The 16,470-nt window shown below is 38.5% G+C and overlaps 3 protein-coding genes across 11 annotated transcripts in view; 2 read left to right on the top strand and 1 right to left on the bottom strand.

The window, feature by feature from the left end:
- sun1a (Sad1 and UNC84 domain containing 1a) overlaps positions 1-1,302 on the top strand; it is a 28,330-nt gene extending 27,028 nt beyond the window's left edge. For all 9 annotated transcript variants that reach the window (XM_066663045.1, XM_066663042.1, XM_066663046.1 and 6 more), the window contains one exon: positions 555-1,302. In XM_066663045.1, coding sequence (XP_066519142.1) covers positions 555-671 — 117 coding nt within the window. In that variant the 3' untranslated portion in view covers positions 672-1,302. The remainder of the gene's footprint in view (positions 1-554) is intronic.
- Positions 1,303-3,906: 2,604 nt separating this feature from the next.
- rac1a (Rac family small GTPase 1a) lies at positions 3,907-10,103 on the top strand. The gene is made up of 6 exons (XM_066666624.1): positions 3,907-3,950; positions 5,565-5,636; positions 5,793-5,910; positions 6,440-6,502; positions 7,554-7,713; positions 9,066-10,103. The coding sequence occupies exons 1-6, from the start codon at positions 3,916-3,918 to the stop codon at positions 9,194-9,196; spliced, it is 579 nt and encodes a 192-aa protein (XP_066522721.1). The 5' UTR covers positions 3,907-3,915; the 3' UTR covers positions 9,197-10,103.
- On the bottom strand, positions 10,090-15,495 carry LOC136692898 (ketimine reductase mu-crystallin-like). Its single transcript, XM_066666623.1, has 8 exons — positions 15,308-15,495; positions 15,077-15,227; positions 14,079-14,141; positions 13,885-13,986; positions 12,973-13,156; positions 12,303-12,424; positions 11,814-11,898; positions 10,090-10,379 (listed from the first exon to the last, which is right to left on the bottom strand). Exons 1-8 carry the CDS (start codon positions 15,472-15,474, stop codon positions 10,315-10,317), a joined length of 939 nt encoding a protein of 312 aa, XP_066522720.1. The 5' UTR covers positions 15,475-15,495; the 3' UTR covers positions 10,090-10,314.
- Between the last annotated feature and the right edge of the window lie 975 nt (positions 15,496-16,470).

Below are 16,470 nucleotides of genomic sequence, written 5' to 3'. Positions count from 1 at the left end.
GGCATATTTCAAAGCATATTTACACTTGGAAATGTCACGTGCCATTTACAGATGAGTCCAGATAAGATTTGCTTGCATTCACCTGGTCACAAAATGTATTTGTGAGGCAGAAATCTGATTTGCATCAGTGCTCTTTCCAACCGTAAATGCAAATCCAAGGGATTTTCTTCCTGAGGTGGACTTCATGATACTAGACCTGTGAGATATGTGTGTAAGCGTTTTATAGGACTGAAAGGGAAGCTCCCTGTATACTAAACTGAACTCCAGCCAATGCATTTGGGAGGACCTTTTAGTGCAATTTGCGATCCAGAGTCATCCATCATCAGTACCTGACCTATCTAATTTTCTCGTGGTTCTCATTAGATCTTCAAAGAAATGTATCGTAAAAATCCATTTGTGTAAAGACTACCCAGAAAAAAATAAAAGCTGTTACAGAGGCACACTATGAACCATATTGAATGTTTATTTATTTATTTATTTATTTATTTAATTTTTAAATGCATACCTGCTGTTTTATTTGTTCTGTACGGTTTATAATATTCTGCCTTTTTCAGGAGGAAAACCCCAAAGCCTACCAGATCATTGAGCTCAGAGTGCTGAGTAACTGGGGTCACCCGGAATATACCTGTCTCTACCGCTTCCGGGTGCATGGCAGTCCTGCACAGCAGTGATCAAAAACCTGGCTGGATCACTGCTTTTCAGTGTAAGACAGTTATTACACAGAGGAGACATTATGCCATAAGCCATACTTCCCTCCCTCCATCCATCCATCATCCATCCAGTCAAGTCTGGGGACAGTTAACACTACTGCATCCGAAACTCTTGTTTTGGCCTCTGCACTTTGTACTCCTGTATCTCCCGTACGAGACAGTTCACCCCTGTCTTGCACTTGGTTATGCTCCTCTTGTGTTCCGCCAACAACATGCACTCAGCAGAGCCACAGTAGGACTGCTCTGAACTGCACTCGAAAACGTTCAGTAAGTCGAACCTAAATATAAGGAACTAGAATGTATTTTAAAGTACTCTTTGTAAATGTTGTTAATAGTCTCTCTGCTTTAAGCACGGCTAATGATTTGCCTTTTTGTCCAATTCCCATGTAGTGTATTGAGTTTCAAGTACTCTGCAAACTAAGGCTGTTTATTAATCCCTATTTATTTTTTATGTATTTGAGTTGATCTTAGTCTAAACTTTGTATTGTGTATTTTTGTAAATACTTTTCAAAATTATTTTGTAATTATCAAGGGACCACAGGTTGGCTTTTGCAATGAAGCTATATTTTGGTTGTGTGGAATGTTCCAATAAAGAGTAATTTTTTTAGCTGTTTTGTCTGGGATGGATTCATTTGGTGCAGCTGTCTGAAATTCAGAGACTAAGTACATAAGAGCATGTTAGAAGCAGTGGAGCTTCACAGAAAAAAGTCAGTTCTTTACCACTGTATATTGCACATGCTGTAAATTGTTCTCTTTTCACTGGTTCAGACTGAGCAAATGTACTATTTTTATATGAGAAAATGTCTTTAGAGTTCATTCATTCATTATCTGTAACCGCTTATCCAGTTCAGGGTCACGGTGGGTCCAGAGTCTACCTGGAATCATTGGGTGCAAGACAGGAATACACCCTGGAGGGGGCGCCAGTCCTTTACAGGGCAACACAGACACACACACACATTCACTCACACCTACGGACACTTTTGAGTCGCCAATCCACCTACCAACGTGTGTTTTTGCACTGTCGGAGGAAACACACACACACAGAACTCACCACACTCCTCACAGACAGTCACCCGGAGGAAACCCACGGAGACACAAGGAGAACACAACAACCCCTCACAGACAGTAACCCGGAGCGGGAATCGAACCCACAACCTCCAGGCCCCTGGAGCTGTGTGACTGTGACGCTACCTGCTGCGACACTGTGCTGCCCTGTCTTTAGAGTTTTTACAATTTATTTTTTTCCTCCCTCTTCCATCCAGGTTTACATTGTTTTCATTATTCCTTTCTTTTTTAAACAATAAATGGGTTTAGTCCAAATGCTCTGGTGACACAGCCCTGCAGGTCCAAAAATAATTTAAGAGTTCCATTTACCTGCCTTCACAGTGGAACTCATTGGAAACAGACTGGGGGTTCTGGAAGTTGATACATTTCCAAACTCCTAATATTTTTAATGCAGTGGTTATCACTGCCTGATCCCTGAGAAATTATTTTATAATAGATTTAGTAATAGAAAGGTTTTTGGCAATCATAAAGGTGATGAAACCTAAAACTCAACATATAGGTTCACTGTTTGTGGAGGATAAAATGGTGTTTGTGTTGACTTGGCAACTCCTGGTTCCAAACACATGTAAAGATGTGTCTGAAAATAACTCTTCAATCAGCCAGTCCTCAACAAAACACTGAATCACTTTAAAAATACACCACTAAGTTATGTAAAGCATTTAGAAAGAAAAATCAGCCTAATTTTCCTTTTATTAATAGTTACCTCAAGTTTGTATTGGACGCATTGGAAAAGCTTCGTTTTTCTTCTCCACTGAGAACCTGCTGAAGGTTTTCTGACATGCAAGGGTTTTAAATCAAATAAAACAAATTTCATAATGTTGTGGAAAAGGGTGGTGTCCGTATGTGAGATGTGAAATCATATGTGAAGTCAAACTTGACTGTTGTCCCTCTCATCACAAAATTCTTGGAACTATGGAGTTACTGCAATACCAACCGTCGACAGTAGATGGTAGAAATCATGCACAAAAGAGGACACGACAAAATGTAGCACAAGATGAAATTGAGTTTTGGTATTTTCATAATAAACACAAACGTTGTGTATGAAAAAACTCTAGTCATTGTGTATTGTTGGTGATGGTCTTTATATATTGTACATTTCACTTGAGGTAAATTGGAAGAACTGCACTATTATGTTGGATATTTAATGGTGTGCACAGGCGATTATTGTACTTTTTACGAGTCCTGTGTGGTGTTTTCCAAATTTCAGAGGATCATGCCTGAAATAAGAAGTCAAAGCCACGGCCAAGCATTTCCACTTTGAAGCTAAAATGTTCCAAAGACAGTCTCTCACAGGCAATGATTTGTTCGTCAAAACACCTAAGGAATCAATCCTGTCAACTTGCACTGATGGCCTTTCAAGCTCCAGGGCCCACAGTGGGCACAACACTACAAGATGATTATGGGTTTGGGTGTTAATGAAACCAGTGGTAAATCTGGGAAAATACCTTTTTTCAGGGACTAATTTGCTTCACAGCACACAAAAATAGGATTAAATATGTTTCAGGCAAATCACTTCACTCTAAAACACTGTAAAACAACCCAGTATTGCCGGCCATTTATGGTAATACTGTTTTTTCACCTCATTTTTAAACATTTTCAATTGGAACATTTATCTAATATGCTTTTAATAGCTCTAAAGTACCTATAATGCAAACAGTTCTCTGTTCATCATTAAAAAATATAATGTTGAAGAAAGTTGAGTGTATGTAGATGTAATAGCAGACGACATAGAGAAAGTAAATGGAGAATTCCCATTTACCGTTCCCTGAAAGAGAGAACACCGTTCCAGTAGATGGCGGTGTTGATTTGATGGCATTGTTGAGAGAGGAGGGATTTTTCCTTGCTGAGAGGAGGGCAGTGATTGTAGCCCGATGACCGAGCTCAGATTTGGGTGTTGGCTGTTTGTTTAACCGAAAGTCAGCGAGTGCTGTGGAATGCGTTTTGTTTTCTGTATTTACGCGGTGTTTTCCCCCCACAGCTTGGTTTAATATTTAATTTTTTATTTCGTCCGCATCAGACTTTTCTTTGCGAATAAGACGAGGTAAACCCGGTTAACCGGCCGAAGGAGTCGCTTTATTTGTTGATTCACAGGCTCGATTCCTAAAGGCTGACTTTTGGAGCCTGAACCAGCGTCCCACAAATGCAGGCCATAAAGTGTGTGGTGGTCGGAGATGGGTGAGTTTTGTGTAGCTTTTTGTCAAGTTTTAAAGTCTTTCTTTACTTTACAAACTTCGTGGGTATATGTATTCTTCCTTCAGAATAGATTATTTTAACCAAGCTGAATGTGTCTTCTTGGAATTTTCCATTCCACCTTAAATGGGATCGTTTAAACTTGAACGAAAATTGTGTAGAGAACAAGTACACACTGTCGCTGTGTGACACTGTACCAGTGATAGAGATATTATTCCTCGCTGTGGTCGCTTGCTAAGCTAACGTCACAGACGCTCACGTTATGTGTCATTATGAGCTCTGTTAGTAATTATATTGAGCTTTAAGATAGTAGCAGTTAATATTTATCAAGTCCGTTCATTAACCGATATAACAATACCCACGTATTAAGCCGGTTAAGACATTTTGCTCTTAGTGAGATAGAAACCTTGTAAACTGAAAAAGTAGTTACCAAACGGTTTTTTCGTTATTTCTACCCACTTGCTAACTATAACGTTAGCTAAACTGACCTTTCTAAACATTGCCGGCGACAGTAGAGTAAACCTAGAGTACAAAAAAAACCCAACCACTTAAAAATATCCGACACGAGGCTTTTTCGAAACAGTTTACTTTAAAAACACAATAAAGTGAGCTAACACTTTCGCATTTCCAAGTTTTCCGCATTCCTTTATCCGTTTCCAGCCCCCACTGACCCTAACGGAGTCAGCCACTTAGCGATAACGACTACTGACTGAGGAACTTTTTTTTTTTTTTTTGCGTTGTCAATTTGTTAGTAGAGATGAGGTAAAATTTTAACACGCAGTTAGTGTGTTAAAAAGTTTCTTTAAATTCCCGCGTAGCTGTGACCATTTAAATAAAATTCAACCAGTTTTTCAGAATCTGCTCAGCCGCCTAATGCTTGGTGTAAATTCTACCTTTCTGAGTATTTTGATATGAAATGTTTAACTGTAGGGAAACATGACCCATTCCAGGAGCCACAGTGGCTACAACACTAAAGGTTTCTGGGGTTTTTTATGTGGTGTTGATAATGGGAAACCAGTAGTACATCTGAGAAAACAGTTCTTCTTCAGGGAGTATTTTGCCTTACAACATCTGTACAATTTTTTTAAGCAAATATCTGGCGAACGTTTATTTAGTTACAAACTGCTGTAAAAACAACGTCTCACATCCAGCATACCCAGCCATGTAATGTAAAACATTGTGGACAACTGTTTCCTATCAACACTCCTTTTAACAATTTTTTAATAGGAACATTCTCTAGAATTCTATTAATTACATCTTTGTTCAAGTCGTTCTCATTTGCAAAAATCTTAGGGAAATCAATAGAATACGACCATATCAAATTAATTTTGGCTAATAAATGAACTGATTGTATGAAAAGAGCATATATGGCAGCGTAAAAAAAAACTCTCAAACTGTAATTTATAGAGAAAGGGGGAAGCCATAACCACATATTAAAAAAAATCCTATTGAGTAGAGGTTTGACAGTATGAAATCATTATCAGGCAATGCCAGAAAAAATATGTATTCTCCAGGATTGATTAACATAATAGCATATAATTGAATGAAGGAAATATACAATTATTACTGGTATTAATTCATTGTCTTTTTCCTAAACAGGGCTGTGGGTAAAACATGCCTCCTCATCAGCTACACAACTAATGCTTTTCCTGGGGAGTACATCCCCACAGTGTAAGTGAATATCCTCAGCAGTTGCTCTTATGATTGTATAGTTATATTCTGAGAACTACCTACTATTTGGTCACCTAATTCTTTTATCTTTAAGCATGTTTGGATTGTTTTTTCCTTACTCAAGTTTGCACAGCTAATCAAGTTCTTTGTTTACAGGTTTGATAATTATTCTGCAAATGTGATGGTAGATGGGAAGCCAGTGAACCTGGGACTCTGGGATACAGCAGGGCAGGAAGACTACGACAGGCTTCGACCACTGTCCTATCCTCAAACGGTACAAATATAACAGCATACACTGCTTAAAAAAAGATGGGTAATATGAATTTTCATAATATATTTTGACCACTCATTATTCTCAGTGTTTAGAGTTCACTAGATTAAGCATGAAACTACAGTTTCTGTGGAATTCATTCAGACTTGTAAATAAAACGTTGCAGACGTTTAGAGTTAATCGCTTGTCAAACTCAGTACAGGGCTTCATTCATTGTGCAGGTTTTAATTGCTAAGGAAAATCTGTGGGTGTTTGTTGCACAGTACATAAAGTAGCTTATTGTCTTGTAACCACTACTTATTTGGGCACTGAGACTGAATGGTTCCTCTGTTTGCTATCAACTCTGTTTGTTATCCGTTTCTATTTTTATACCAGTTAAACAAGTGCAGTCAGTGTTCAAGCAAGAAGGAAAACAATGAGGAAAAAGGAAATATTGTTAATGATTGTTGATATACATGATGTTATTTAGCTTTCTCACTATTTATTTTTATTTTATTATTTTTTTTTTCTGTTCATATTTTCTATTTATTAGGATGTATTTTTGATTTGCTTCTCACTGGTGAGCCCTGCATCGTTTGAGAACGTTCGTGCCAAGGTAAGATACTTTCTTTTACGGTGCTTTCACACACACCTTGTTTGGTCCTGACCTTCTGACATTTCAGTTTGACTGAACAGTGAATATTATATAATATTAAATGTTTCAGTTGTGTGTGCTTTAAAATTCAGAGTTGCACGCACAAGGAAATATAAACCCCGAGATATCTAGTGTTTCAGAGAGGTGTTTTATGCTGTGTCTCAGTGTAGTAAACAAAAATTAAAGCTAAACTTTAAACAGCTGTGATTCCCACTGCGTTACTACTACTTTATTCCAAACCACAAACTAGCACACTGTATAGGGAATAAAAATTACTGCATCATTGTCAGAAGGGCACTTTGTAGTATCAAGTATGAGGAAACTTAGTCCAAATATGTGAAGACGACAGGTTGTAGGAATGTCATGGCAAATGGGAACGCAAAACGTATTGGATTGATACAATGTAACAAAACATGATTTGGATTTCCTTGTTTGAAAACTCTTGTCATCAAACACTAGAAGTCACCACGAAAGTAAAACTTTACAGTAAGACTTGTTCTTGCCTGATCAACTTCATCTGAGCTAAATGGAACATTTTTGCTGCTCATTCCCTTTAACAATAAAACGACCAGATAGCCTTGCCTGGTCTTACAGAACTCAACTTCCCTAAAATTGCATTAGATGTCTATAGCTAAGAAAGTAAAGTGCTGACAGTTCTAGACAGATGTCTCAATTTAACCAAAAAGGAAAGTGGACCCAGAATAAAACTGGGTTCTCAGAAGGAAGTGCTAACAGGCAAAAAAAATAAATATTGCACAATGTAGTAGGTTGAGTTTGTGTTAGAACAAAGCCTTTCATCCTCTGACATTTGTTTAAAGGATCAACGGTTAAAATTCAGTTCAGACACTCTGTTCTGTTTGTCTACTTTTATAATTGTGCAGGCTGAGTAAATGTTGACCAGCCACTGTGGAACCTTGATAAAGATGTTGTTTCAGAAATGAGCCAAATCATGTTTACTTTTCTTTGTTTTCTTTCATGTTAAAACTAAGACACATGTCCCTTTTCCCCCCAGTGGTATCCTGAAGTCAGACATCACTGCCCTAACACCCCAATCATTCTTGTTGGGACCAAGCTTGATTTAAGAGATGACAAGGATACGATTGAGAAGCTGAAGGAGAAGAAGCTCACTCCCATCACTTACCCTCAAGGCCTTGCTATGGCTAAAGAAATTGGTTAGTATTGATGCTGCAAAAATATCCTTCTATATTTGTGATCACATGTAAGCAACAAAACACTATAGAAATTGGGAAACAGATAACTACAATAATGCACACTTTCACATGCTCTAGTGATTCTTTACCAAAGTTTTGAAAAGAAAACTAAAAGGCCTAAAAGTCTCTTCTGCCCAGAAAGTTTCCTCAGTTTAAAGAAACAATACATAATATATTTACCTTAAAATTACAGCTTCAAAATTGCTGTGATGCTTCATGGACTAGTAATAGGGAGAATAGGGTCTCTGTCGTTGCTATTGAGTACTGTGTAATGTTTGGAGGAGACTTGGAAATCACCCAATGCCCATTGATTTCAGTATAGTGCACAAGAGCAAAAAACACATCTTACATAGTGTTCCATACAATTGAACTGTTCTTACTACTGAGGAGTTTATGAAATAATAAGGTACAAGTGTTATATGTCTTTTTAACCTAAACCTCTGATTATCATTTTGTACTTGGTCATACTCAAAGGAAACTTGTGTTGTAAGCAGTATTTTGTAAAAAAGAAAAATGCAGAATATCTGTTTTCATTAACTGTGGTACAGAAAGAAAATTCAAACCTGATAGGTCTTGCACTGAGTTCACATATGCCCCTTTCACACATGCAATTTTCCAATTTACCCTGAGGAGTTGTGTGTGTATATGTGCTATAATCGTCCCGGACATTACCCGGACTTTATCTTCCTCGCACCCTGGTAAAGACTCTGGGTGAAATCTGAGTCAGTGCATGTAAGAAAGGCACTGGAAATGATCCGGAGTTCTCCTGCACGCACTGCACAGGCACTGCGACACACCTAAAACACGTGTTTTATTTCCCACTGAGAGAGCACGCCTGACGCAGAAAATATGCTGTGTGTTGCATGTGTGAATGACTACTCTGGGACATCTCAGGTTATCTGGTTACATTACAGTCAATGTTACAAGCAAGTCAATATTTTGTGCCCTGGAGTAATGCTCCACGAAAGTCTTAATTTATCGTTGTTGCCATTCCGAAGTCTGCACCACGCTTATGTTAGAATCTCTAAAATACAATGTTCTCCTATCTGTAAATGAGCGTTCCTCAGAAATTGCTGCTTTAACACTGGTAATTAATTTGCTTTGACTGTAGTAGCCTACAATTTGTGTAGCTGGTGTCTGCTGAACAGTTTTGTAATTCAGAGGGTTGACTGCTGTTTATAACTGTGATAGAACACTTATTATTATAATATTTTTATGGCTCAGCTGTCAAAGGTTTTTTTTTTTTCTAGATTTGTAACTAATTGTGTTCTCTTATTCCAATAATCACTGACACTCTTTCTCTTATTGTGCAGGAGCTGTAAAGTATCTGGAGTGCTCAGCCTTAACTCAGCGTGGCCTTAAGACGGTGTTTGACGAAGCCATCCGGGCAGTCTTGTGTCCACCACCAGTCAAGAGGAGAAAGAGGAAGTGTGTGCTTCTCTGAAGTGACCGCTTGTAAAGAACCAGCTGCAATCTGAGCTCACCTGAAGAATCAGGAACGGTGGGGAGAATCGTTAGGGGTTCAAGACTCTAATCAATCATACCCATACAAATATGTCTCTCTCACACTCGTGTATTATATAATTAGACTTACTTCGGTATAACTGACTCTCTTAGGCTTCTAGAGTCTGTCTCAAAGAGATGGTGGATGGCTTTTCCCTAGTTAATACCTCCTCACCCTGAGAAATTCCTGCTGCCTTCTAATGTACTTTTTTCATGTTTATGTAAAGTTAAAAACACTCCCTTTGTCCCTTTTTTGTTGAGCCCATGTATTTTGTTTACACTGCTTTTTTATGTATAGAAAATGAAGAATTGCCAAAACCTAAACCTACCTGTAATGGCTTTTACATAAGTTGTGCACACTAAAGCGTTTTGTTTTAAGGGAACCCAGTAAGCAAGAACTAATTTCCTGAAACCCTGAAGGAAGACTTTGGAAGTTCTGAAGTGTAATTGATAAATGCTGTTGTCAGGCAGTTACTACGAATATCAGCAAAACAAATTAATTTGTTTCACTACTGTTTTACGATTTTTGCTATCTAATATCTGCTACATTGTCATAGTCACTCAAAGTTAGATTTTATTATTTGAACAGTATTGTACAGACTATAGTTTTACCAACAAACAGAATGAATGCAGATCTTTTGTAAGTACATAAATTCAGAGCTAAGCCAAATGGCAAGATTAAGGCATCCTAGATCACAAAATGGAATAGATTTCACTGTGTACTTGGTGTACAAATGAACTGAACAGTAATTCTGCAAAACCACTTCTTTTTACAAATAAATCACTTTGTCTAGGACAGTATAAAGACCATGTTGAATTTGTTTTACCGTATTTAATAGCGATTACACTGTTTAAACCATCAGTTTTATTCTTTGAGTGCTCTAAATTGAAATACTGATACTCTTAAGATGATTATCACCTCAAATTGTTTGAATAATCATTTCTGCAGTCACAGTTGATTTGTTAAATATTGTCCAGTAGTGTTTCATTACATACTTACTACATAGAAGTCTGAGAAGTCAAGAATATTTTTACTGAAAGCTGGTAAGTGTTTGATCTTCACTGGTTACTCTTCCACTTGTCAAACACAAGCTTAGCAGAGACAGCGTCTTGTATTCCCATTCCTGCAATAACCAAAAAAGTGCATTCTGCAGTTACACAAATGTAGCACCTGATGAGACACAAATTACAAAAATGATGGACATGCTGCTTGTTGCCTGAAACACTTATACAGAAGTAGAAATTAATAACAAAAGTGGAGGTATGTTTTGCCATGTTGTGTTAGTTTCAGAGGGTTTAAGAAGTAAAAATGGACTTCGGACATGACACTAGTTTAACCTTTATGTAACATACATACAGATCTGTCACAAGATTAAAACCACTTTCACTGAATTAAATAATATTGATTGTCTTGTTACAATGTCAAGGGGGTCACAGTCACACAGCTCCAGGGACCTAGAGTTGGGGGTTCAAGCACCGCTCCGTGTGACTGTCTGTGAGGAGTTTGGTGTGTTCTCCCCGTATCCACGTGGGTTTCCTCCAGGTGACTGTGAGGAGTGTGGTGTGTTCTCCCTGTGTCTGCATGGGTTTCCTCCGGGTGACTGACTGTGAGGAGTGTGGTGTGTTCTCCCTGTGTCTGCGTGGGTTTCCTCCGGGTGACTGACTGTGAGGAGTGTGGTGTTTTCTCCCTGTGTCTGCGTGGGTTTCCTCCGGGTGACTGACTGTGAGGAGTTTGGTGTGTTCTCCCCGTGTCCGCATGGGTTTCCTCCAGGTGACTGTGAGGAGTGTGGTGTGTTCTCCCTGTGTCTGCGTGGGTTTCCTCCGGGTGACTGGCTGTGAGGAGTGTGGTGTGTTCTCCCTGTGTCTGCGTGGGTTTCCCCCAGGTGCTCCGGTTTGTCCATTGGTTCAAAAACACACGTTGGTAGGTGGATTGGCTATGTAAGTGTCTATAAGTGTGAGTGTTTGTCGCCCTGTGAAGGACTGGTGTCACCGCCAGGGTGTGTTCCTGCCTTGTGCACAGAGATTTCCGGGTAGGTTCCAGACCCAGAATTGGATGGGCAGTTACAGACAACGAATGAATGAAATCAGTTCAGTTGATGTTGAAATCGGGAAAAACAAGCACATATTAGTATCCAGTTTAGGAGCCAGTTGTGCTTTCCAGGACTCATGACTGCTGATAAGGCTAACATCTAAACAGATACACCATTCTAGATCCCTTTTTGTGTAGATAGAAATAGAAAATGTGCTATTGTCCTTAAACCTGATTTTAAATGGCAAGCTAAATCGAGCTCCGCCATCTGGAGAAGGCTTAACCTTTTGACTGTCCTAGCTTTGAAGAGAGGTTTAAAAATTCCTCTTTGTCTCTAGGGAAAGCAACCAGGGTAAAATGAAAACAAATATCAAGAATATCAAAGAGCAAACACTGTTTAGAAATTAGTAGCAGTCTGCTTCTTACCACAGGAATTCAGTCTGATTTTGGGAAATTGCCATTTTTCCAACTACTACAATTTGAATTGATTCCAATCTTGTATCTTATGAGTAAGGAAAAAAAACACTACCCAAAGACTTAAACACTGTTGTCTTCTCACGGTGAGCAGGGGAAGTTCCATTTATAACGTCTCCAATTTCAGCAAACACTTCAGCCTTAAGAAATAGAAAACAATGATGTATGAATATCTCTTGTAATGGATTCCATTAATAACATCTAAGGAAAGTATTAGTCAAAGTGTTAGTGCAATGACACACACACACAAAAAAACTTCAGATCAGAGAACAACTGATTAGATTTAGTCACTAAACTGTACCCCAGACAGAATAATGTCGCCTGAGGAGTTATAAATGTATATCACTGGTGACTGATTCCATTAATACACCATTGATTTGATGTAATGACAGCAAAGGTCCATGTTAAATGTTTCTAAACAATAATATGGATGATAAAGCAAAGGTTCTCTGTGATTGAAGGGTTTATTTCAGGAAAACCAGTCAAAATGTTAGTGTATCTGCACAAAAAAAAAGATTAGATTAAATTAGTCACTAAACTGTACCCCAGACAGAATAATGTCGCCTGACTCCGCGGCAGCTCCCTCTCTGCTGTCAACGTAGATCACAGCGTTTTTCATCAAAACATCATCCAGTTCCCTCCAGTCAGGTCTGCATGCCCCCACCGCTTCCATTACAAACACAACACTCTGTTACATATCCATTGAAGAGGTGTGGTTTCCTTAATTTATGTTGTATAATAAAATTGTCACCACAAAAATAACAATAGAGGGGTATTAACTCCACAACTTTGGGCTGCAGTACTGGGAAACTATTCTCTGGAGTTGTGGAACTCTACCCAATAGCTAAATGTTTTTATCTTATTTGAAGCTGCTAATGCCCAGTCTGAGCATGCATTGTAGCTTTTGAAATGCAAAATTGTTCAAAAAGAAGTAAAATGTTAACAGAACAATGTTGTAACTGGAACTGGACACTTTAGGAAGGACAAAGATACTTTCTAGTTTTTTAGTAGATCTTTGGTTTTTGGTCAATAATAGTGTGTTTAGACTGGAGCTACGAAGCTAATAATGGTAGCTTTTAATGGAAGCTTTTGTACACATGCTAAATGCATGTTTAAAGGCCTTGGTGTTATAACTGTATAAACTGGATTGTTGAATACCATACACATTTAGATTAAAGACACATCTCAATCTATGTGAAATAGCTATAGTTTACCTGCAACATGTGCTCCAGGCTTAACCCACTCCCAAAACAGCACTGGTTCGCTTGATTTAGTGACAGTGATAATGATATCAGCTCCGTCAGCTGCTTCTTTAACAGAAGAACACACTTTGACAGGGCCCTGGATACTGGCTGCAAATCGCTTTGCCATTTCCATTCTCCTGCTCCATACACGGACCTGAAACAACATGGCAGCTCTGTACTAGATTTAAGGAGTGAAAAATTAAGAAATTAAGAAGAAAAACATTTTTTATACATTTTAATGGAAGACAAAGTGTTTTATTCTTGTAGCCAACATTTTATTTTTGAAATGGCTGTTTCCACAAAAAGTGAAAGGAAGCTAGTGTTTTTAAATTAGGTTAAAAAAAATCTTAACTGTAGTTCAGTTTATGTTAAATCTTATAATTCCTTTTGGGTCTGGTATTCATAATTATACATATTGTCACTGTCCAAATCAAAACATGTATCTCCAAAATAGCAATTTATACCTTCTGAAGGTATGTTTATATAAAATATGTATGCTTTTATTACAATATTTCGATCACATCCAATAAATCCACTGAACCATTGAACTATGTAATATTTTTAACTTAAAATTACAGCCTTACAAAATTATTATGATGATTCGCTGATCTGTAATAGGGAGGATAAAGCCTCGGTCATTGCTGCTCTGGACTAAATACTATGTAACCCTTGGAGGAGGGTAGGAATCCACCCCTTCCCATTGATTTCAGTACAATGCATTGAATAAAAACTACACTAGGGGGAGCCCCAGGAGCAAAACATTATAATCTTACCTAGTGCTGCTTCAATGTCAGCCAGTGGTTCATAATTCATATTCCTGGGATCACAATGTGGGGGAACAAAATCCTAATAGCTACACCATACCTCTGCTTCTTCTCTTACCTCTTTAAATGAAAAGAGCTGCATGAAGACTTCATAATGGCTAAATGCCTGGTGGCCAGACCCTAGGATGCACAGTATGTCTGACTGAGCTGGATTCAACAGCTAATGAAAGGAAAGTAAATGTTCAGTTAATAGTGTCTTATACTTTATAAGTCATCATATATCCGGAAAAAAAATATATATAAAGGACTTACTTTTGCAGATATGGCTGACATAGCTGCTGTCCTTTTATGTGTGATCTTTAAACCCCCCATAACCTGTCATGAATAATTGGGAAACAGAATTATAATCTTATTTAATCGTGGCGAGAAGACATTTATAGAACTTTATAAGCTAAACTTAAAAGTTGAGAACACTTTTCTGATTTTCCTAGCAGGAATACCTAAATGTGAAGTGTTTTAAGTATTTCCAAATTACAAGCTTTAGTGGAAAACAATCCATCCATTCATTATTTGTAACTGCTTATCCATTTCAGGGTCACGGTGGGTCCAGAGCCTACCTGGAATCATTGGGCACAAGGCAGGAACACACCCTGGAGGGGGCGCCGGTCCTTCACAGGGCAACACATACTCACACATTCATTCACAGACACTTTTGAGTCGCCAATCCACCTACAAACGTGTGTTTTTTGGACTGTGGGAGGAAACTGGAGCACCTGGAGGAAACCCACGCAGACACAGGGAGAACACACCACACTCCTCACAGACAGTCACCTGAAGCAGGAATCGAACCCACAACCTCCAGGTCCCTGGAGCTTTGTGACTGCGACACCTACCTGCTGCACCACCGTGCCGCCACGGTGAAAAACAATAGTAAAAGCAGATATTTATCATGAACGGGTGAAGTTAAAATGCTGTAGAACAAAGATTCAACCACAAGTAAATTTGCTACATGTGAAAACATAAGCTGTGTCTGAAATGGCTCCCTATCCAATATGACTCACTATACAGAGCACTATCATAGGGAATTGAATTCAGGAGGGTAGACGCTGTGGAATTATGGGTATCTGTACTCACTATTGTACGTTGGTTGTATCACTATATTTTCTGTGCATTTTGGACTGTTAGAAAATTGTTCTACAATGGCAGAACACCAAAATAGTGCACTATATAGTGAATAAGTCACAGCAGTAGACTTCCTTGCAGTGTACTGCAGATTTGTTTATAGTACAGAAAATATTTTTACAACTCACCGCACTGACATTGCCATATTCAGGGTCAAGTAGCAGCACAGTGGCTTGTGTCGAAGGCAAATTAAACACTGATTTACGTTTGTAGGAAGTCAATATCTTCGTACACAAAATGCCATCATAAGCCATGTATGCAGGCATCAGCACCAAAAATCTGTTCAAACAGGTTTAGATTTTCGTTAACGGCCCGTCTAACGAAGTTAAACTGAATTTAAAGTCAGAATTAGTATTTACCCATTGTGGTCTTGTATGGGCATCAAAGACCTCACAGGCTGAACAAGCTGTGAACTGTCGCGGAGAGAAAACTTTCCTAAAGCCACTTCTAACCGAGGGATTAAGTCTTCATAGCGGAGAAGACGTGAAACCACATCTTCACTGAGAAACACGGGCTGTCCAGCCATTGCTTTACCAAGTCCCCAGAGATGTAGTGCCCAAAGTCTATGTCCCTCAAATTTTTAAAAACAAGTGGGTGCAACTCAAATTGCTCAATATTCCCGCCTACAGAGTCCACAGAGATTTACTGGCGTTTGGTTTATTTATTTATTTTTCAAACTGTGTACTCTACAAATCAAATATATTTGTATAGCGCTTTTTTTGTACAACGGATTTTGTCACAAAGCAGCTGCACAGAATTCCAGTAAAGACCCAGTTTTGACATGAAATGTGAAAACGTTTAGAATGTTAAAGTCCCCCAGATGAGCGGGGGGAAGAAACCTTGGGAGGAACCAAGGCTCACACGGGGGGACCTATCCTCCTCTGGTCAAACTACAAGAGACATCCTTCACACGTAGATTAAACACTATTTAACATTATTCTGTTTATTAATAAACACAATTTAGGCCTTAAGGAAAAATGTTGCCTTTTTGCGACGTTGTGGTCTAGTCCTAAAATACGTGTTATACGTTGTCAACAAAATTTTTTTTTCTTTTTACCTAATGTAATATATTTCCTCATGTTTTACCGTAGAAACACTGGGCTATTATTTGTTATAACTACAACCAATTAAAGGAACACTAGGTAAAATGAGGTGTTTTGGCTCCTGGGCTCCCCCTGCATTTGCAGAGTGTAATTCACCTTTACAGCACTGTCCTGACATCAAGGGTCAAGTGGAGGAATTTCTATCCTCCTTCAGAAACTACATAATGCAGTTTCTACAGTGCTGAGCCCAATTTATCAAAGACAGATGCTCTATTTGCCTTATTACAGGTCAGTGAAGCGTTATAGTAATTTTATTAGTTAGAATACTACCTGATGTTCATTTCAAAGGTATTTATTGACCCAAACACTAATTCATATGCTCTGGGATTGTGTTCTGTTGTACAGTGGTTCAGGGGCCAGGTGATAGGTATCATCTCTTATCTTATTAATGCTCAATTTAATTCAGATCCATCGTTAAT

This window comes from Hoplias malabaricus, chromosome 3, assembly GCF_029633855.1.
Source record: "Hoplias malabaricus isolate fHopMal1 chromosome 3, fHopMal1.hap1, whole genome shotgun sequence".
Classification (NCBI taxonomy): Eukaryota; Metazoa; Chordata; class Actinopteri; order Characiformes; family Erythrinidae; genus Hoplias; species Hoplias malabaricus.
Note: the sequence above shows the minus strand (reverse complement) of the source record. Positions and strands in the feature narration are given on the sequence as shown.